This window comes from Sinocyclocheilus grahami, unplaced genomic scaffold, assembly GCF_001515645.1.
Source record: "Sinocyclocheilus grahami isolate Dianchi unplaced genomic scaffold, SAMN03320097.WGS_v1.1 scaffold870.1, whole genome shotgun sequence".
Taxonomy (NCBI): domain Eukaryota; kingdom Metazoa; phylum Chordata; class Actinopteri; order Cypriniformes; family Cyprinidae; genus Sinocyclocheilus; species Sinocyclocheilus grahami.
Window position 1 is genome coordinate 220,755 of NW_015506049.1, and position 23,903 is coordinate 244,657.

At 38.0% G+C, this 23,903-nt stretch overlaps 1 protein-coding gene across 1 annotated transcript in view; it reads right to left on the reverse strand.

The window, feature by feature from the left end:
- LOC107563365 (netrin-1-like) overlaps nucleotides 1–23,903 on the reverse strand; it is a 60,949-nt gene that overhangs the window by 22,331 nt on the left and 14,715 nt on the right. Inside the window, exon 3 of the mRNA XM_016248225.1 lies at nucleotides 7,936–8,124. Coding sequence (XP_016103711.1) covers nucleotides 7,936–8,124 — 189 coding nt within the window. The remainder of the gene's footprint in view (nucleotides 1–7,935; nucleotides 8,125–23,903) is intronic.

Genomic DNA, 23,903 nt, shown 5'->3' on the forward strand with positions numbered 1-23,903 from the left:
AGAGTGAGAGAGTGTGTGTGTGTGTGTGTGTCTGTGTGTGTGTGAGCGAGAGAGAGAGAGAGAGTGTTAAGTGTGTGTGTGTGTGTGTGTGTGTGTGTGTGCGCTTGCGCAATGTGCCTGGATCCTGTCCAAACTAGTTCCACATGAGTGTGTATGTGGATATGGTGGAAACCCGCTGTGTGGAAGCAACAGGTACCTGGCGTGTGTCTGTGTGTTTTAATACTTCTCACGATCCGACATAGCGCTGTCTGTGCGGAGGCCGCGCACCACAAGTTTGATCAAGTTTCCAACGTAAAGACTTTTGGCAAAGTATAGTGCTGAATAATGTTCCCATTAATGACGGAATGGCGTGTACTTCAAAGGTGCTCTGGCTAAGCTGTTAGTCGGGACGATCACACGTTAAAATTTGAGAATTTCTTTGTGCGCTCGCGCTGCCAAACGTTTACCATAAAACTGCTTGTTTGAAGTCTCAACTCAACTCTTCCCCTTTTTATGTAGCCAGGGATTAATATGGAAATTATATGAAGTGGTCTAGCCGTAGCAAGATCTCAAAGCTCTTGGGACTAAAAAAAAAAAGTTTGATGAATATTAGAAGTCACTTCTTGAATTAGTAACAAAGGCAATTGTTCGTCTCAGATTTATGTCTGCCCCGGAGAAGCTGTACACAGTCCTAATAGTGCCAGAACAGAAATGGTTGTTCTGAAGAGTTGCGCCGTTAATCATTTTACATTTTTCTTTTCTCTCTGTGAGTTTTATGCATCCTCATAAGTAACTGATTAAGAACTCACTACATACTGTAGGCATCAACTTTTCAAGCGTACCACACAAATAGCACTAATCAGGTCTGTCTGTCTGTCTATCTGTCTGTCTGTCTGTCTGTCTGTCTGTCTGTCTGTCTGTCTATCTATCTATCTATCTATCTGTTATCTATCTGTCTGTCTGTCTGTCTGTCTATCTATCTATCTATCTATCTGTATGTCTGTCTATCTATCTATCTATCTGTCTATCTGTCTGTCTATCTATCTATCTTCATGTCTGTCTGTCTATCTGTCTGTCTATTTATCTATATATCTGTCTGTCTGTGTGTGTGTGTGTGTGTGTGCTTGTTCTTTCTGTCTATCTATATATCTATCTATCTATCTATCTATCTATCTATCTATCTATCTATCTATCTATCTATCTATCTATCTATCTATCTGTCTGTCTGTCTATCTATCTATCTATCTGTCTGTCTGTCTGTCTATCTATCTATCTTCATGTCTGTCTGTCTATCTGTCTGTCTATTTATCTATATATCTGTCTGTGTGTGTGTGTGTGTGTGTGCTTGTTCTTTCTGTCTATCTATCTATCTATCTATCTATCTATCTATCTATCTATCTATCTATCTATCTATCTATCTATCTATCTATCTATCTATCTGTCTGTCTGTCTGTCTGTCTGTCTGTCCATTCATCTATCTGTCTGTAAGGCCTTAAACTTCAGAGACTATTTGACATCAGAAAACTGGCTGTTAAAAACATTTCAAGAAACATTTCAGAATGCAATGGCATGTGAAATTCAGGCTGCATAGCATATTAGTAAATCATTTGCATTGATAGAGCAATTGGCTAATACAAGGTATCTTAGAAGGCACTCTGCGTATTATTTTCTGAATTGACGCCATACAGAGGAATTATAGAAATCATGCTTCGAGGACAGAAAACATTTTTAATAACAGTGTTTAAGCAGTTTCAATTGGATTTGTTTCACTATTCCCCATCACTGATGATTTAGCTGATGGTAATAAATGCTACACAAAGTGGTGGGATGCTTTGAATTTCAATGCCCACTTAACATTCAGTAAAAAGCAGCTACAGTTCTGCACTTAAGCCACCCACCAACCAGCCCACTGCCTGCTGAATTACGACACCACTCTTACGCCTTCACAGACGACCCTACAACTCTACAGCACATAATCTAAACCAGAGTTGCTAATAATTCAGCAGTAGTAAGAAGAGATGCTGGAGAAATAAGCATGGAGCAATGCGGCATGGACTGTAAGTTCTCATGGCTGTTGAAAACCCCTCTCTGTGTTTAAAGGTACAGTTCACCCGAAAATGTAAATTCTGTCATAATTTGTTCACACTTATGTCGTTCCAAATATGACTTTTTCTTCAGTGGAGCACTAAAGGAAAATGTTTTTTTTTTTAAATTTCCAGGCCACACATTTCCATGCAATTGCAATGAATGGGGATTAAGCTTTTTAAGCTTTTAAAAGGATGCAAAAGTACAATAAAATTAGTCCAAATGACTTGTGCACTATTTTCTACATACTGTATGCAGTCATAGTTATTTACTAATAGCCCTGCAGAGGGCAGTTATTCGCAATGAGTGAAATTGTGAGATGAATTAGTCCAATTTGTGAACTACTCATTTAGACCTGTTCTGGGAACTGAATCAAGTGATTCATTGCGAAGATCAAACTCAAAAGAGAATCTGATTTACAAATCAGATAGTCTGCTACTTTCTTTAAAAAGTTGGCACAGAGCTCTAGGAGTGTAACTTTTTTTTTTTTAATTAACTTTTTTATTTAAATGTATTGAATGGCTTTAGAACATAATAGTAAACAAGCCATTTATGATACATTTACATTTATTAGAATTTATGGTGATCTTTTTTGAATACCTTTTTTATTGCAACTGCATGGAAAATAATTAAATTTCAAATTCTTCTGTGTTCCAGAAAAGAAACAAAGTCAGGATTTTGGGGGGAAATATGCATCATAGTCTTCATCATCATCATCATCATCATTATTATTAAATATAAAATATAAAAATAAGAAATATATTACTATTGTACTATTTGGCTGTAAAATAAAATAATTATATATATATATATATATATATAATACTAATATTTACGGCTTTCTTCATTTTTAAACAATAAACCATAGAGTTTGTGTTTTAGCGAAAAATTGCATGGAGCCCTAAAACTTCACAGATTTATTTTATAAGTGCTTCTGGAAAGATGGTCGCACACGTTGCATTTTGCAAATGTAGAGATGAGTTTGTGTGGAGCAGCATTTACTGCAAATCGAGCCGCTCCGAGACACAGAAAACCTGGATCCTGATCTGCTTGTGTATCCAAAAAACAGTGCTGCGCTTCACTCTGCATATACTTATTGAATTAAATTGCAGCCTCTGCAATTTGATAATCACACTAAGCCGTATAGCGATTTCAGTTTTATTTTGATCAATCAAACAATGATATGAGGGTGAGTAATTAATGAGAGAATTTTTATTTTTGGATGAGTTATTCCTTTAAGCGCAAATGTGAGAGAAAGAAATTACATAGTTCTTCTGGGTGACATGGTGTTTACATTGTACTCAGTGAGGGATGAAGTTGTTAATCTGCAATATAAAGCATGAGGTGTTCCAGACTGCCACTGACAATGGATCTGGTTATGGGTCCGATTTGTCTTGGTAGGTGCACTGCCGCCTTATTTACAAGTGATATTCCTTTCTTTTCCAAACCACCCCCTATAGAATTTTCGTAAGCGCTGAACACTGTTGGCACAATGTTGCGTTTCCTGTCTAAAACAAGCACAATGAGATGGTTGGCTGACATGAACAATAAATATGGCAGTCCGCTAGATGACGTTACGATGTCGAGGAGTGTGTCACCTGAGAGGAGTGAAGCAATCAGCTTGACAATGGTGACTGGAACTCCTCAGCATTTCCCGAACGAGCTTTGACTTTACCGGCCATATACTTTATGTTAAGGTCATTTCAAGAGGCTACTTTTGAAAAACTAGCTTGCCTGCTGTATCCCTCGCATCTGGCCTCCAAGCATCCCATATTTAGCCTGAGTAAATGTTTTGGCTGGCAGAGGAAAGCTGTTGAAAACCATTTGTAACCTACCCTGAATAAGATACATTCCTGACGTGATAATAATACACAGCAATGTCAATGAAACTTGGGCAGTGTTTGCCATCCATCACATCTGCGCTTTGGAACCCGCCAGTCCGCAAAAAATTAAGCTACCCCAGTGATTGGGTTAGCGGCCTCTCATATCAATTATGCTGCGGTTTGTTGAAGCTTTCAGTCCGTCAAATTCGGGGTCTGCGAGAGTCAGATGAGAATAGAAGTTATCTTGGCTTGAAGGTGGGAAATTTGCAATACCACAGAATATTTTGTGAGTGAATGGACTATGGGAACACAGGGGAATGGCATTGTGAAATTCATCTGTGAACCAACAGTGGATAAAATCCATGCATTTAAAACTTTACAGCAATTTCAGTATGTCTGATTTCAGATGGTTGTGAAAGACAAACTGTAACCGGATTTCATGTTTTATAAGAAAAGTATATTATATGCATTTACATGCACTTCAAATTTTTCAAATGTATGCCCATCTTTAAGAAATGTTTCTCATTTCATGTCCACAATCAGGCTCTGTTAACAAAGCATAGTGCAGTGCAAGTTGGATAAGTGACTGATTTGGAACATTCTACATGTGAACTGCATGGGAGATTCAACTCACAATTGATTCAAACAGATTTTGCAACAACAGCATTAGCAATCATTTTCTAAGCTAATTTCAAAATACTGTAAGCACAGAAATACTGACGTTTACATTTTGCAATTCTAACTTTTTTCCTCAGAGTTCTGATTTTTCATGTCTTAATTTTGACTTTTTCTCTGAATTCTGAGTTTACATCTCGCAATTCAGTTTTTTTGTTTGTTCCTGACACAGAATATAAAATAATATAAAACTCAGAATGTTGAGTTTATATTGCAATTCTGAGTTTATATCTCACAAATTGGGCTTTTTTCACAAAATTGTGAGTTTATATCTCTCAATTCTGAGTTTATATCTCACAATTGTGAGATATAAAATCTAAATAGAAAGAAAAATATCAGATTTGTGAGATTTAAAATGAATTACCTTTTTTATTTTTTATCTAACGGCAGAAACCAGGTTCCATACTCACTTTATTAATCTTCGATGATTCTTTGCACTATGCATTATGGGATTGCTTTGTTTGCAATGAATATGTAGTACTGCCTTAGAATTTGGCCAAAAGAACGGCGTAATCATGCTGCCTTGCTTTTGAAACAGCCTTCACATTTGGAGTGTTCTTATGGTGCTTTAAAATGCTGCCTACATGCATAGTTTTTGAACAGAACCTTACAGACCATCTGACCTTTAGGTGTGAATGTGAGGTCCCTCAGGTCTAGAACACATGCGTAATCTCTGGTGCCTTTACATTTATTTTTCTTTTACGGGTGAGTGAATAATTGGCTTGTTTCACTATTATTGTTAATATTCTCTGTTGTCCCAAATTCCATGGCAATCCTTCTTGTCTACTTGGCCTGTATTCATTTTCCAGGAAACCCCTTTGTATAAATACTGTCTTATTCTAATCTCTTTCAGCTCAAACTCATTAGATTTCTCTAAATTAAACCTTTTTTTTTTTAAAGCATCTAATATAAAAAGACCTGGAACATATTTCAAAGTATTTTGTGGATTTCAAGAAGGACTTTTTGAATCCAAGCCCAAATGTTGCACTTTTAAGCATGTTTTAATTATTAAATGCAGTTATGTTGATCTTCAAAATGATTTACGGTCATAAATTACATCATTTACTATTTTTTAAATTACATAATTTCTTCTGGATCAAAATATATTACTGACTTAATAACTGTTCTCAATGACACTACTTGGTTTACCCAATTTGCTTGTCCAGTAAATGTAAAATGTAAATGAAGTTATTACATATGGGTTATTTACATGTAGATTCCTAATAAGAAAACTCATCAAACTGTGTCTGTCAGGAAGAAAACATCCTGCAAAGCAATTTAAGCAAAGCTAATATTTACAGTTGTCTTTTCTCTACATTTCTGCATTTAGTTTCTGCTCTTATAACATGGCATTGCTATCCTGTGAATAATATTGTTTCTATATGATAAATTGTGTGTGATGTTGTTAGTCACTCTGGATAAAATCATCTGCTAATTGATTAAATGTAAATGTATGTGTAATCATAAATACACACAGACCTTAATGACTACTACAGTACAACCATTAACAAACTTCATTAAATGCAGAATTGCTTTTAACATCACCACACAACCAATAACTAATAGTGATGACAAAAATAACAGTGTAAATAAAATCAGAAAACAGCACAGCAACAGTCCCATAGTTACCACATACAACCCCAATTCCAGAAAAGTTGGGACATTTTGTAAAATGCAATAAAATCAAGAATCTGTGATTTGTTAAGTCTCCTGAACTATTATTTAATTGTCAAAAGTACAAAGAAAAGATTTCCAGAGTTTTCACTGACCAACTGAAATGTATTTTGTAAATATAAACAAATTTCGATTTTCAACACACTCCAAAAAAAGTTGGGACAGAGGCAAAATAAAAGTGAAAAGGTTACAGAATATCCAAATGAAACTGTTTTGAAACAGTTCACAGTAAGAAGGTGAATTGGTAATTGGTGAGGGTATCAAGTTTGGGTTTAAAAGGAGCATCTCAGTCTTTGCAAGCAAAGCTGGATCATGCCTCATCATTTTGTGCCAAATTTCATGAGAGGAATATCAGACAAATCAAAAATCACATTTCTCAATGCAAAATTGCAAAGAATTTAGGTGAAATTTCACCAACTGCCACACATAATATTGTGAAAAGATTCAGGGAATCCAGAGAAATCTCATTCTGTGTAGGGCAAGGCAAGAAATCTCCGTTGAATATGCATGACCTTTGAGCCCTCAGATGGCATTGCATAAGAAACCGTCATGCTGTTAAATATAGCCACATGGGCTCAGGAGTACTTCGGAAAACTGCTGTCATTTAACACAGTCTGCCGCTGCATCAATAAATGCAACTCTGTTACTCAAGGAGAAAGCTATACATCAATTCTATGCAGTGATGCCTCGGGGTTCTCTGTGCCTGAGCTCATCTCAGATAGTCAAAAAGACAGTGGAAATGTGTGCTGTGCTCAGATGAGTCCACATTTCATCTTGTTTCTGGGAAAAATGGACATTGAGTTCTCACTCCCAAAGATCAAAGGGACCATCCAGACTTTCATCAGCGACAGATGCAAAAGCAAACGTCTGTCATGGTATGAGGGTGCAGCAGAGTGACTGGCATATGTGTGGAGGTACCATTGGCATGGAGGCATATACTGAAATTGTACAGAGACATATACTGCCATCAAGATGACGTCTTTCAGGGGAAGTCCATAGCTATTAGATCAAGACAATGCCAGGTCTCATTCTGCATGTGCTACAACAGCGTATTTTCGTAGGCACAGAGTGAATGTGCTAGACTGGCCTGTCTGCTGTCCAGATCTGACTCCTATTGAACATATATGACCAGTCATGAAAAGGAGAATCAGACAACGACGATCACAGACTGCTGAGTATCTGAAGTCTTGTAGTAAGCGAGATTGGACAAAAATTTTGCGAGCAAAATTTTAACAATTAGTATCCTCAATTCTCAAACGATTAAACATTGTAATTAAAAGGAAAGTTGATGTGACGGTGTTAAACATGCCTCTGTTCCAACTTTTTTGGAGTGTGTTGCAGCCATCAAAATCTACATTTGTTTATATTTACAAAATTATATTAAATTGGACAGTGAAAACAATGGGCATTTTTTCTTTGTACTTAAGTAAATTAAATAAAGGTCAAGAGAATGAACAAATAACATATTCTTGATTTTATGGTATTTCACAAAATGTCCCAACCTTTTTGGAATTGGGTTGTAATTTATTCATGCTGCGAACGGTGAAACCCTCAATCTGCAGCACTGGAATATTCTCTTTTAAGTTATTTTAGGCTAGTTGGGACAACATTTTGGGGAATATTGTTGATCTAACATGTATTTTTATCTGCAGTAGGTGTAAAGTAATTGACATTTTTCTCAGTGTAAATGGTTGCTTACCTTTGCAGGCGCGTCTGTGTGAGATGGCCTTGGTCATGTCTCTGTAGTAGCCCTCTTTACAGTAGTGGCAGTGCCGTCCGGCTGTGTTGTGTCTGCAGTTGAGACAGACTCCTCCACTCCTGCGGCCCGATAGCTTATACAGCTCCATGTTGAAGCGACAGCGGCGGGCATGTAAGTTACAGTGACAGGCTTTGAGAGAGATGGACATTCGAAAGACAAAACAAGAGAAATATGTTTAGTGCCCACTGTTGACTTTTCAGAAATACATGACTATGTCTGTTTCTATTTAAAAATACATATTTACACATTCCATTTGAGAGCTTTAAAGGACTAGTTCACCCAAAAATGAAAATTTACAGGAAAATTTGCTCACCCAGAATGAGAGTCCACTGATAAAAGCATCACAATAATCCATAAGTAACACCGCTCCAGTCCATCAATTAATGTTTTGTGAAAAGAAAAGCTGTGTTTGTAATAAATCCATCAATAAGATGTTAACTTAAAACTGTGGCTTCCAGCTAAAATATGAGTCCTATATCCATAATATTGCTTTCTGCATTGAAAATGTCATCTTGTCTGAATCAGGAGAGATATGCACAGATCAAGCACTGTTACAAGCAGTAGCAATTATCGCTAGATAAGACCCTTATTCCTCGGCTGGGGTCATGTAGAGCCCTTTAAAGCTGCACTGAAACTGCAATTTGGACCTTCAGCCCATTAGTCCCATTGAATCCTGCAATGTTTTCCTCAAAAAAAACATTCTTTGCGACTGAAGAAAGAAAGACATGAACATCTTGGATGACATGGGGGTGAGTTTGGACTCTCATTCTGACGGCACCAATTCACTGCAGAGGATCCATTGGTGAGCAAGTGATGTAACGCTAAATTTCTCCAAATCTGCTCTGATGAAGAAACAAACTCATCTACATCTTGGATGGCCTTGGGGTGAGTACATTTTGAGGGTATTTTCATTTTTGGGTGAACTACTGCTTCAGAGTACTGCTAATTCACAGAAATTGCCCTAGTAACAGGCAAACGACGAAGAGATCACATTCCCACATTTTTACAAATGCTTATCTGTAAAACACCCATGACGCACATGTTCACCCTCACAGAGTATCATATATTTAAGTGAACAACCACACAATTGCTTTATTGCCGCAGTATTCTTCAAGGCATGTCGCTCCTGGCAATGTAAAATCTAAATCTGATGTGATGTGAAATGATTTATGTGGTGTTTTCTGTGCCCTGGTGATCATCGAAGACCCTTAACACAGTGGGAGAGAGAGGAGAGGCCAGAGTCATCTAGACGTTTGACTAGTATCCTGAGAGAGCTTTATTATTTTAATGACATCACTGGACCTCTGGGCTTCCATCCATTTACAGCATTTCATTAAGAGACAACAGCTTCATAAAACGACTCGCTCCAGATCCTGTGCTCACACACACCTGCTCATGGCTATGACCTCTGACCTTTCCTGGCCATTGGAGTTCAAGCTTCATCTATCTATTGTTCTTTCTTTCTTTCTTTCTTTCTTTCTTTCTTTCTTTCAGTCAGTCAGTCAGTCTGACTGTCTGTCTGTCTATCTATCGTTCTATCGTTCTATCATTCTGCTGTTCTATCGTTCTATCTATCTATCTATCTATCTATCATTCTCTCATTCTATCTATCTATCTATCTATCTATCTATCTATCTATCTATCTATCATTCTCTCATTTTATCTATCTATCTATCTATCTATCTATCTATCTATCTATCTATCTATCTATCTATCTATCTATCTAGCATTATCTCATTCTATCTATCTATCTATCTATCTATCTCTTGTAATATCACTCTATAGTTCCATCCATCCATCATATTGTTTGTTCTGTTGTTTGTTAAATCGATCGTTCTATCTATCTACGGAAACTCCATCCCTGATATAAAACCATAAAATAACCATAACTACCCGTAATAACCATAAAAGTGAACAAATCACAAAAGAGAACAATATTCCTACTGCTACAGATACACTCACACCCGCTGAGGAGTCTAGATGTTAGTGACTAAATAGGGACATGGACTGTCACTCACACATACACAGGAAGGAAGTGTTAAGCAGCTGTCTTGTTTTATCCCGCCGCCATCTAGAACACTTCAACCACTCAGCACAGTGATAACACACCAGGCCTTGACATCTTTCCCTCTTTTACACATTATCTTCCATGATACTTCTGATAGCAACGTAATTTTCCCTTTTTAGAAGCAACAATGTGTTCATACTTAGTCGAGTCAGTTTTAAATTGAGGCCTAGAAGTTTAAGTGATAAAGTATACAAGTACAGTTATTTTTCCTGGCTTTTTCAGCTGAAAGACACAAAACAAATGAATATTGTAACACATTATGAGGATTGAAATGAATTGCTCTCCTTGCACCAACTCCAGGCCACTTTCTCCTTGTTTTCCCCAGACCTCTGAAAAGAATGAGCGTGTTTTTCCATTATATTATCCTAATTCATTATGATTTTATTTGCACCGCAATTCTGTCCTCTCACTCAGCAGCTCCGTATTTGTGTAATGTTTGTCAAAACATTCCATGTGCATTAAATCTCTTACATGCTTTTGCTTTTAATCTGCACTCTTCAGATAGTATCACAATATCATTACAAATGTCAGTTAATAAGACTTTGTGGAGGTGATTTATTATTGAAATGAAATGGGAAAAAGTCTGTTAAAATTGTCATTCATCCAGGTCAATGTGGAAGGCACACCAAGCTACTTTTTGCATGTGAAAGACATTCAGCCAAGCATGGCTCCATTATTTACAACAGAGACCAGCTCCTCTCACTACGGAAGCCTTGCAGGGTTTTTGGGTGAGTGACTGGTAATCCTCAGAGAACTGAAAATCTGAAGCAAGAGGTGTAGAAATGGGGCGAATTATCAGGCTAAAATGAAATGGTATAAACTTGGTTAAATGAACTGAATCCCTCCATTAACGTCACCACTGAGTGCTTCCAAATGGTGCATGTGGACCAAAGAGGGCGGATAAATCTGTAAAAAAAGACAGGCTATCATGCTAGCACATACTTTTGACAGGTGCCCGGAATATATATATATACTGTATATACAGTACAGTTTAAATACTCATTTAAACTCTCTATTTAAACCAGGTTTGCTTTTCATTTTTTAAAATCTTTCCTCTCCCGCATGGCCATCTGGAAAACCTGTGTTCACCCGAGAGTGCTGTGATGTAATGACGGGTGAGAATTAAGGGGGCGTTTCCGTTATGGGCCCTGCTCTGTAATCGTTTGCCAGCACCAATTAGCGGGGAAATCGGACCTCCCTGCTTTTTTGTTTGTGTAACTGCTTGCCACTGTTGCCTAGTGAAAGTGATATACAATGTCTTGACAAATACGATCAGACCAAATAAAACCACGCCGTGCGCTTAACTAGCAAAAGACACCAAAGAGCCTATTCTCCCACTAACTGGTTGTGAAATTGCTACTGCATTCATCACAAATCGGCATAACATTGCACATCAAAGGGCAGAAGTTTTTTGTGTTTTCAAATGTTCAATTTGTGACCTCTGAAATGGCATCATCATTAAGCCTGTTGAAGTATTATTGGATTACAAAGTGGACTGTTAACCAGCTTACAACTTCATTTACTGTGATGTTTAATGATGTGAAAAGCCAATAAGACAGTATATATATATATATATATATATATATATGTGTGTGTGTGTGTGTGTGTGTGTGTGTGTGCGTGTGTGTGTGTGTGTGTGTGTGTGTGCGTGAATGAATGAAAATATAAATTAAATATAATGACTGTAAATGACTGTAAATACACATATTGTTGTCTTATAGTCAGAATCAGAATCGTCTTTATATATACATGTGGGTATATATATATATGTACAAGGAATTTGTCTTGATGTATTGGTGATTAACAAAGACAATAAAATACAAGAATAAATAAATGGCATGTCATTTTTTTTATAATAATGTGTATTTACATAAATTAACACTATATTTCTATAAAAAGAAAAAAATGTAATTATTAAACAATTGTAAAAATTTAATTAAGACAATAATATGTGTATTTACACTTTTTATTATATAAATGTTTCTTCTTTTATTAATTTATTTTGAATTATTTAAAAATATGTGTGTGTGTGTGTGTGTGTGTGTGTGCATGTGTATATATATATATATATATATATATATATATACGTGTATATATTTACACTTTATATTCTATATATTTTATTATATTTTTCTTTTCTTTTAATTTATATGTATTTACACTTTATGGTGTTTGTGTATTTTTTTTATATTAATATAATTTCAAAATACACACACACACACTAATTCACGCTAATTGGTCATGAGCCTAAGGTGTTGTGAATCTTGGGGCATCGCAAATACTCCATGCACATAAACAATTTAACTCCAAGGGACTGTAAAATTGCATAATTATCCAATCAGTAATGGTCTCCATTTCTTTTATGAATAAATATCACTAGTACACTGTGCCAATGACAACAACATGTAATGGATACTAATACATAATAGCCAGAATATCTCTGGCCACTTCTCCTGTTTAGAGTGCTGGAATGGCCCCAGGTTATTCCATAAGGAATCCGGCTGGTACTACGCTCCGCGCTCAGAGGGAAGCGGTCCAGCTCTTCTCAGAAATGTAACTTGTTTCTCATGGCCTGTGTATCTTCATGTCACACTCTATTGACTCCTCGTGGAACCCCTGCGCTGTGTTATTAAACCTCTAGGAGGCTTTCTGAATCAAAATAGCATGAGCCCTTACAGTAACTGTGATTTGACTCCTCGAGCGGGCAGTGCTGGAAAACATTGGCCCATAAAAATTTCCAATTAAATCACTGGCTGACACATTAGTCATGCTAATATTTCAGGGCTTCTGAGCAATTTATGAAAATAAACAAAATAGGTGGGATGTCGGCATGTTCTGTTAGGAGTGTATGTTTCCTTTTGGAATATAATCACAGCAGAAATGTGCCAGGGTGAAACTCATCACACCACGCTGACTTATTGCATCAGCAAATCATTGCGCGGCTTGTTAGTCATTTGATTTATCTCTGAGCTTTGCCTGTTTGTTTTCATAAACGCAACACACCCATTGAGTAATTGGTGATTAATTTGCAGTGCTTTAATTTTCTTTACATGCACAGTTTTAAGAGTGTGAGAGCAGCTGTAAATCTCAGGGAGCCGTGAACCTTTGCAGCAGGAACGGCCTTGGAACTCGTCAGATGTTTTTCCAGTTCAAATGAAAACATCCTGTCAAATTAAAAAACTTATATCAAGGAATATGGAAATCTTGCTGGATCCCTAACCGAGATTTAATGTCTCTAATTGGACTTTCACTGGTGTTGCTGCAGCTTAACTAGTATAGCACGACGCTAGCAATGCCAAGGTCATGGGGTTGATTCCCAGGCAATGCATGTACTGAGCAGAGTTGTGCACCATTCAAAACTGAATTAAGAATGCAAAACATAAAGGTAGCAAAAACAATTGTAAGATGAATGTGACTGCAATAACTCAAATAAATAAAAAAACTGCCATTTTTAATTAGAAAAGCAAAGTTGATCAAGACAGTCAAAAAGTTGACAAAAAGCCAATTTAATGAATTCTTCCTTTCATTTAGATTTATTTTATAGAATTAATTTTGATTCTGAGAAAACAAACAGCATGGATGCACAGTTTGAATAAAAGAGTCAGTAATTGTTCATATAATATCATTCTATTTACATGCATGAGAAAACAAACTTGGGCACATTCGTTCACATTTCTGCTACATCTGAAAGTCACACATTTGTGGCATAAAATTCATCTTTACAACATGCAATTTATTAAAACACTGACATTTTAGCACCTTGCATATTACATATTTGTGTAAATATTATATATATATATAAACGTATTAATATTAATATTATTTATTCATTAATTTACAATATATATCAAATATATACTGTTGACATATATGGTTGCTACATTTAATAATACCATATAAAAATCATTGTATATATTATTAACATATGTACGTATAGACAGTGTTGGGGGTAACGCATTACAAGTAACGAGAGTTATGTAATCAGATTACTTTTTTCAAGTGACTAGTAAAGCAATGCATTACTTTTTAATTTACAAGAGAATATCTGAGTTACTTTTTCAAATAAGTAACGCAAGTTACTTTTTTTCCAATTTATTGATTGACAGCTCTCCTGTCCCCATGTTGAGAGAAATCAGAAGATGCTACTGTAGTTCTAAAATAAATATGAATATGCAGAATATATATGCTATATATATATGCTCAGAATATACTCAGAATATAATGCAAACCTGCAATAATTAAATGTTAAACAACACAAATGTCCTTTATGTATTTAATAATCCCATTCTATTAACCAATGTCTTTGCTTCTGACCTTCGATGATCCAGTTCAAGCGTACTAATAAGCAAAAATTAATTTTTTTTTATTGCTGAAGTGTGTTGAAATTTCTTCTTCTGCATTCTACTGTACGGACGTAAGTTTACTTTTCCTTCAGCCTGAGGCTTATTCACTTCACTTTTGGTGTGAAAAGGCTTTTATATTTGCCAAAAATATAACTTTTTTATTTTAAAAACAAACAAGCAAGCCCTGTCCAGATTTAAAAAGTAACGCAAAAGTAACACAATGCATTACTTTCCATAAAAAGTAACTAAGTAACGTAATTAGTTACTTTTTTATGGAGTAACGCAATACTGTAATGCATTACTTTTAAAAGTAACTTTCCCCAACACTGCATATAGGTGCCCCAAATAAAGTTAATAAAATGTAAATAAACTACCTTAATTGAAATCCAAATTTCTCATTTGCAACTACAATGTATTTGAAACTGTGACTGTAATTCTCTCCATTTAAATTTATGCATTTGGCAAAAACCTTTTTCAAGACACATATTTTATCTGTGAATGTGTTTCCAGGGAATTGAACCCATAACTTTGGCATTGTTGGAACCATCTTATGATCCAGCATAAACATTATACTAGTTTTAGACAATGGCAGCATTTACTGTAAGCTTTGCCCAGCGTCCTCAATTTTCTCACAGTTGTGTAAATTCTGGTAAGTTTTCAAAGACTGTTCTACTGTGTATTTACTGTGCTACCCTGGATAAACATTCAGTAAACTTCAATCAAATATGTCATGTTGAAAGTGGAAGACAAGTGGAATTGGTGGAATTCTAGATTGGAGCTGAGCGCAAAAGATAAAGACATTTGTTGCAGCGCTGGACACCAGACGCTGAAGAATTTGGCAGGATTGGATAGGCTTCCCCATAGAACATAAATCAGTTTGAAAGAGGGGGACCACAACGTGAGCGCTTCTCATCGTTTTGGCATTCCTTCTGTTTTTCGAGCCTATGTAAATCATCCTCACGACAGGCCCGGGCTGCAGATGTGTGGCCCATCGGTTCCACCGCAGACAGAGTCTGGGGTCCAAATCCCAAATGATCCGTAAATAGGAATCTCCCTCGGATCACGGCGTGATGTGGCATGGGACGGACGGATTGTGCTTTTCCACTGCAGGTGTCGTCACTCTGTTCTCATTGTCTCTCACGAGCTGAGATTTACAGCCCTTGAACGGCACTAAGAAGCCTCATTGACGCTGCGTTACTGGAATGCAGCTCCACGCTGAGGGAAGGCCTCCGTGATGAGCTTCACAAGGTGTACAGTTGATATGGGTGATTGCAAGGCAACGTACAACTACACTCTCAGGAAAAAATGGTCCATCTTTGTACCTTATTTACCCCTAAATCATAAATCGTTCATACCTTAAAGGCACATATTAGTACTTCAAAAGTACATACTTTTTGAAAGGGTACCACGACTATAACAGTTTTATAAATGTTTTGTTTCGTGTGAATTTAGAAGGGATGCATGACAAATTAGAAACTCATTTATTTGTTAGTATTTGTATATTTATTAAATGATGACAGGCATTTAATTGTGGATGCCTATTTCAACTTATTTTTTAGATTCCTTTGGCCATCATATAGCGCAAATTTAATTTCAATTATTCAACATTTTCATCAACTTCATCTCAATATCAGATCTAATAGTCATCCATGCTTTATACTGTACATTATAATATGGTGATGCATAAATTTAATTATTTATTTAATTATCAGAAACTTTTTTGACAATTACTAAACCTTTTTTTTTTTGTGTTTTATTTTATACGGTTTATTTATATCATAGATGGATATTTTAATTAGCTTTAAATTAAAATCCAGTAAATTCCTCTTCCTTTCTTTCCAATTAATTTCACAGAATTCATTCTGTTACTAAGAAAGCAGCTTGGATGCACTTTAAATAATATTTTTTTGACAAAAGTGTTTGCCAAATGTGTACATTATTTTCCAACTATACAATCAATTATAGTATTCTACACAGATGCATTACAAAATAAACATGTTAGCATAATTAGCTTGTGATCCTGCTACATCTAAAAGTCACACATTTGGGGCATAAGATTTAGGCTTTTTACAACATTGAAACATTGGCATTGACATTTTTTTTCAAACACAGAAAAAAAGGTAGAAATCTGTCACAGTGCTGGCACCCAAGTGCAAGGTACTGATGTGTAACATTTAGGGGTAAATTTCCGGGGGGGGTTCACTGTTTTTTTTCTAGGCTTGATCGTGTTTATGGGGTGCAGTCTAACGTCTCTAGGTTACGTATGTAACCATGGTTCCCCGAGGGAACAAGACGCTGCGTCGAGTCGCTTTGGGAACGCCCTTGCGTGACCGCGTTCTGAAGCACGTGTCAAATCCGTCCAATGGAGCAGCGAGACGTCACGAGCAGGGTGACGTAAGCACCAGAAAGCATAAAAGCACATCCGGCCGGGCGCAAACCAGCTTCGATGAAGTAGCGCCTGCAGGGATGCAGGGAGTATGGCAAAGAGACGCAGCGTCTCGTTCCCTCGGGGAACCATGGTTACATACATAACCTAGAGACGTTCCCCTTCAGGAACTCGAGCTGTGTCGAGTCACTTTGGGAACGAGAAAACCCACTGCGCCATACTACCAAGTCCTGCCTGTGTGTGTATCCTATGAGCACATCACGAAGAGAGAACCGTATGGGCGAGGACGACATCTCGATGCCGATCAGCCATCTGCTCCGATTGAGCTATTGTTAACCAATCGTCGATATAATTGAGTATGCGGATGCCCTGGAGTCGCAGTGGAGCCAGAGCAGCATCCACACACTTTGTGAAAGTGCGGGGTGAGAGTGACAGGCCGAAGGGAAGAATTGGTATGCTTCGCCCCCGAAAGCAAACCTCAGGAACTTCCAGTGTTGAGGGAGGATGGAAACATGGAAATAAGCGTCTCTGAGATCTATCGTAACAAACCAGTCCTCGGACTGGATCTCCCCACGACAACAGTCTGCGCTGTGCCTCGGCAACAGCGGGACCGCTGCCAGTGGGATTGCGAGCCTGGCCGCTCTCATCAAACACAGCCAGGCGAGAGCGGAGCATGCGCAGCGAGAGCTCGCGGTGATGACAATCAGCTGCTCGAAAGCTGACCGTGCATGCTACGCTACTAAACAAACGACGCACAAATCGTGTGTATCCCCCGCCGCCAGATATCGTGGGCAGGGAGAAACACAGTGTTTGTAATGCTGTGCGCTCGCCATAGCTTTCTCATTGTTTTATATATATGAGTGCTTGTGCGGACAGACAACAGTAAATAGACAGACACATACACAGAGCGTTACTGAAGGGCAGAAGCTGGTTTGCGCCCGGCCGGATGTGCTTTTATGCTTTCTGGTGCTTACGTCACCCTGCTCGTGACGTCTCGCTGCTCCATTGGACGGATTTGACACGTGCTTCAGAACGCGGTCACGCAAGGGCGTTCCCAAAGCGACTCAACGCAGCTCGAGTTCCTGAAGGGGAACATGTGTCAATGCTTTGTTTAAAAAAAAAAACGCATTATTTTTCACATAATTTACCTTTTTTCCACACCGCTCTGTCCCTTCTCTGAGAAACGGACTGATCTTTTCCTGTTTTTATGAAGCCTCAGAAATAGGCGATGGGCTCTGATTGGTTAGCTAGCCCAGTGTGTTGTGATTGGCTAAACCACCTCTAGTGCGCGTCTAAACGTCCCGCCCCTCACTTCAGCAGCATGTTCTACGGTTGTATTGTAAACAACGGCGTCGTTGTTTATCAAAGCAAAACATGCATAAAAAGTCTACATATCCCTCTCCTTAATGTCTCAGTGCACAAGAATGTCATATCATGTGGAATCAAATTTTCCTTGATCTGTTAAGATTTAAAAAGAGTTTAATGGACTTTGAAAACATAATGCAATCTTAGAATTCAGAACATCCTCCTCAGAAGAAAAAGTATTTTACTGAAACTATGCTGATTGTTCCAAACATCACTAACATTATAAGTGGAAGGCTTAATGAAAAAAATGACATGATACAACCCTTTTAAGATCTTAGCCATTTGTATCGCATGCTAGTGACCAGTTTTTAACATTCAAGTTTATTCCAGGAGCTAGAGAAGAAAGAACAAAACTTGGAGATGTACACATTGTTTCTATACGAATATGAATATGTTTCTAAAGCTACTTATTAAAAGTTTGCCCAATGAAAACAGAGAGCAGTAGCCTGCTGTCAGTCAAACTCAATTATAGAAGCACCAAGAAAATGAGATGAAACTTGACTGTATATTTTGTGACTTCATATTTTCTGTAGATGACACAGCGGGCTGAAGCTCAAGCAATCTACCACACGCTCTAGCTGCAGTTACCCCAGCGCGGACAAGAAGCCGAGTAGCAGAGCTGTAAATTACAAACTCCAGGAGATCGTTCATCCTAACTGTGGTTTAACTGTTTTGTTGCAAGCCTGTCGTACATAACAGTACAAACTGCACCTGATGTACAGTATGTCAGATTTTTTTAGCTGAATAGCCTCTAAACTGAGACCTACTCTGAGATTTCATGACTGAGATTTCAAAGTAGCCTTCAAATAATGACTTTTCTTAAATAAACATGAAAAATACATAAACAAATGAATAATACTAAAATCTCTTAAATAACACACACAAAAAAAGATTATTAAAAAAAGAAGACCAGAGATTATTAGTCGAAAAATTATTATTTGAAATCGATTTCAAATAATTAAATTAATCGAAAATATTACTTGAGTTTTTCAGATTCACAAAAACATGTTTAAATCAATGTGTTGCTTGCCATTTCTTTGTAATTGTTTGTAAAATTTACTTGCAATTTCTGAGTGAAAATTGTTTCTACACCATTTTTTTTCCAGTGCATGATTATTCGAAGAAATAACATGAAAAACAAGATTTCTACATTTTGTAATGAAAATGTGAGTGGCGTTGTTCATGCAAAACTCGGCATCACAATGATAGGGTGTTGTGGGTGGTTTCCAGGGTGTTGCTATAGAGTGTTTTGAGAGGTTGGTAGGGGTTGCTAGGATGTTTTTGATGGTTGCTAAGGCGTTACTAAGTGGTTGCGTATGAGTCAAAATTTCTCGCTACTTTATAGCTTTTGTTCAGACCAAATCCAATTATTGTTGTATCTAACTCTTAAAAAATTAAAATAAATTTTTTAAAAAATCATTTTTACTATAACAATTATTTTTTAAATTATTAAAAAATGTTTACTTATTTTTCAAAGTTGTAAATTAAACAAAGATTATTGTAGTATGTTTTAAAAGAAAAATATCACTTTCACTTTATACTTCAAAATTTAATCTTTTATTCATTGTGATACTTAACATTTCTTTGTAATTATTTGTGAAATGCACAAGCAATTTTTGAGTGCTTTTTGAGTGAACTGTTTCACCACCAAATTTTTTCAGTATTGTCTAAAAGGAAAACAAACAAACAAAACAAAACAAACAAATAGTGCTGTCAAATGATTAATCACGATTAATCGCATTCAAACTAAACTTTTTTGTTTACATAATATGTGTGTGTGCCACATACATGTATATATTTAAGAAAAATATGTTTTGTTTATATATAAAATACTTATATTTATATATAATATAAATTACATATAACATAAATTATATATGAATATATATATATATATATATATATATATATATGTGTAAATATTTTTAAAATATATACATGTATGTTTGTATATTTATATATACATCATAAATATACACAGTACACTATGTATATTATGTAAACAAAAGTATATTATGCAAACAAAAACTTTTATTTTGGATGCGAAACAAAATAAAACATGAAATCCAATATTTACTAACCAAAATGTGATTAAAATTGATGTTTAGAAATTTATGTCCTGAACATTCAGAGCTCTGTTTTTTCTGTCGAAAAAAAAAAAATTTCTGTCATGCAAAGTTTACAATATTGTCTGTTGAAATACACTAATTTTCTCTCACTTTTTCCTCCTATTCTGGTGTTTTAAATATGGTTCCCTTTCATGGGAACTTCGAACTGCGTCCTCTAGGGGTCGCTATGGGGAACGCCTCGTCGTGACCCGTGTCTGAAGCATACATTGAAAAAACACCAACAACAGGTTGGCCGGCGACAGCCATGACATCACTACCGGTGCGAATATAGTATAAATAGGCACCGGGAGCACACATCATCCTCTTCTTCGTCTTCATTGACTGTTTTGTTTGAAGCGTGCATTTCTGTGGTAAGAGCGATCTCTATTCATATCATTATGGCGAGCACTAGCAAAGCGTTCAGAGGATGTGTGCATCCGTGTTGTCGTTGTTTAACATCTGATGACACACACGATCTATGCGTTATTTGTTTGGGCGAAGAGCACGCACGCGATGTCTCCGAGGGGGCAATCGGGGTGCACGTGAGCGTTTTTTCAAGAAAAAAGCTCTGCTCTCGTTTGTCTCTCTTTTCGAGGATTCAGGATCTACTTCCCGTGATTCAGGATCCGCCGCTGCTGAGGCACGGAGGAGAATGAACTCGTAGGAATCGCATGTGGATCTGGCCGATGAGTTCGAAGAGGGATTTTCCCTCTCGCGATCGTCGGCTGTGTGGCCAGTGCTCTGCTGGAAAGCAGGAAAATGTCTGAGGAGGGCAAAAAAGCTGAGGCTGAGCTTTCCCAATCCTCCTGCCCTGCGTATGATGAGCTTTTGAAAGTTATGGATCGCACCACGGCGAAGCTTTACTTGCCGTGAAGCGGGTGAAGAAAATGACATCGTGAGGTCATCTATTAAAAAAAAAAAAACATGAACGTTATTTTTCTGGCCATACCCTCCAGCTCAGGTGAACCTTCCTTTCTTCCTGTTTTCCATACAGAGATTGAGAAGGAATGGAAGAGGCCGTTTTTTCCTCATGCATCCATCGATTCCAGCATACGAGTTATGCCAACATCGAGGCTATGCGCAAAAGCGGTTATGAGAAGATGCCCCTATAGAGAGACGCTGGCCAGCTATCTCTCTATGGATAAGACGTCCTCTTTTAAGACTTCCTCCTTGACATTTCGCTCTAATGCCTGGGCATATGCAGCAGCAGCAGCAGGTCGGGCTGTCGCTTCATTGCACATGATGGTGATGCCCCAAGCATATCAGGCTGGCCTGCTGAAAGACCTGGATAAAGGCGAGGGCCTTTCTCCTAATGAGGTAGCTGAGTGCGGGCAAGGTAGCTGAGTGCTGGCAAAGGCGCGCTCAGCGGCATTTACGAAGGTCCAGGTCTGAGCCCGAACAACCCAAGGGGTCCTGGCCCGTCTCGGTTTGAGGATCAGAGATGGGCACAGAAGGCTTGTGTCGCGGCACGCGCTCCTCCCCCGCCCGTGGGTAGGGGTAGGTATAATCGCAGGTCAAAGGAAGGTAGGTAAAAGACCTAAGGGATGTGATCCAGACAGGGCGTCGGCACTTTGTCCGGATCAGAGTGATGCCTCAGTATCTACTCATTTCCTTCGGGGGTCTTACATCTGCCCTTATCTTCCCCTTCCTAATTCCCCTGTAACCACCATCTCTGTACTGTTTATAACAGCTTGAGTTGATTTTTCTCAGTAATATAATGTTAAGCCTGTGGTGTCTGTCGAGTCACATTTAAAAGTTAATCTGTGAAAAGATCACTGATGTCTCCCCCATGCTAAAACATGACTTGTTTCATATTTACTTCTGCGTAAATAATAGCTGCCACATGCTGGCTTGACAGGCATATTGCAGTATTGTTTAATATTAACAAATTCATTGAGCTTTGCATCTAAACCAAGAGGGTTTTTTTTTTTTACTACATTTTACTTTAATTTTGTTTAGACAACAGAAAAAATGCAGCCTTTGGACTGATGAAAGTAATTTTTCATTTATTTCACCCACCTTTATTCTTTCTCTTTCTCTGTCTCACACACTCAAACTAAATCAGACAGCTACTTAAAATTATGACCTGTGTGTGGGTGGGCTGCTGTTAATTCTGATTGATCTGTGGCCTGCTGGATAACTTATGGACTTAATGTAACAAGATGTTTATATATATATATATATATATATATGTGTGTGTGTGTGTGTGTATTTGATGCGCTGGTGGTTGTGTATAATCCTTCTGCTAGCTCTCTTTGCAGTGTTTCCCGGGACCTGTGTGTTTCTGTCCTTTTTCTAGGGTAGGTCCTCGATGAGCACCCCCTCTGCTGGGTTCAGAAACCGGGAGCTCGACTTGCAGTGTTTATTTCACTCGTCGATATATGTCCAGATGGTACGATAAGCCAGGTTTCGGCTTCATACTTCCTGGATCATGCGGCCATCTAAAAATCCACGTAAGTGGTAAGTGTGCACATTATGCTTTGCGCACTTTCTAAAATCCACATAGGTGGTAAGTGTGCACGTTATGCTTTGCCCATTTTTCTGAAGTCCTGGATGGTAAGGGTTACGCGTTATGAGCCTCGTTCCCTTTCTCTGAGTTGGTTTAGACCCCAGTACCTTGGGCTCCACTCAACTAGTGTGTCTCTGTCGACACACTCTGGAAGCATCGCTCCCCTCACCATTGAGGGTTATTGTGAGCATGGTGTTTTCTTTCGAGCATTTAATTCTCTCTGAGAAGTTGGATTCCTCGCTCCATGGGCTGTTCTCGTGGTAGTGCTGAGCAGTGCTCCCCTTTTATCAAAGGGTTACCTAAGAGTACGCTACTCCTTTTGAATTTGGAGTTCTCCTCTCACATGAGAGTTGAGTTCTCGGGTTTTCCCAGAGCACCTGGAACCAGCAGCATCAGGCGAACTAGGCCCTTCCTCTGCCTCTCTGATGCGCTGAGTTTTTTGGCTAGCTTGCAGTACACTAAATATTGTAGAAAATTAATTTGCTGTAAAGTTGCTTTGCAATGATTTGTATCGTGAATCTTCCATTGGAACATGCTGTAGGTCGAGCTCCCTCTCGATTGAGAGCTGGATGTCTGCCCCCTCAGCTACAGATTTACTGCTAGCCACTCTAGCATTATAAGCCTTAGATTGAGTTGATGACTTCTCAAACATAGCGTTTTGGGATGCACCATTTCCATCTATGGGCTGCTCTTTCAGAGTGCCACGAGAACCCCTTAGAATGGTATTTTTTAAATACATGTTATGGTAAGTGTGCACGTGAAGTCTTTGTACACTTTCTAAAGTTTGCACGCTAGTACTCTGCGTTCTTTTCTAAAATCCTGTATGGTAAGAGCTACGCGCAGCAGCAGCACTCTTTCTGAGTGGTTTAAAACCCCTGTTCCACCTTGGGCACCACTCCACCTACGTATCCTCTGGATACCTACGCTAACAGGGTGTTGCTACTAGGGGTCTGTTGAGACAGTTCCTTTAGCATATGCAGAGCGTGCGGTAGTCCCTGTGTGACAGGCCAAGGCTCAGTATGATTCTAGGCTCTTGGTCGTATTCCCTTAAAGGAATCTATTCCTGATTCTAAGCCTTGAGCTCTACCCCGGGCCCAGGAGTTCTGGCCCTAACAGGTAAGTTTTTTGG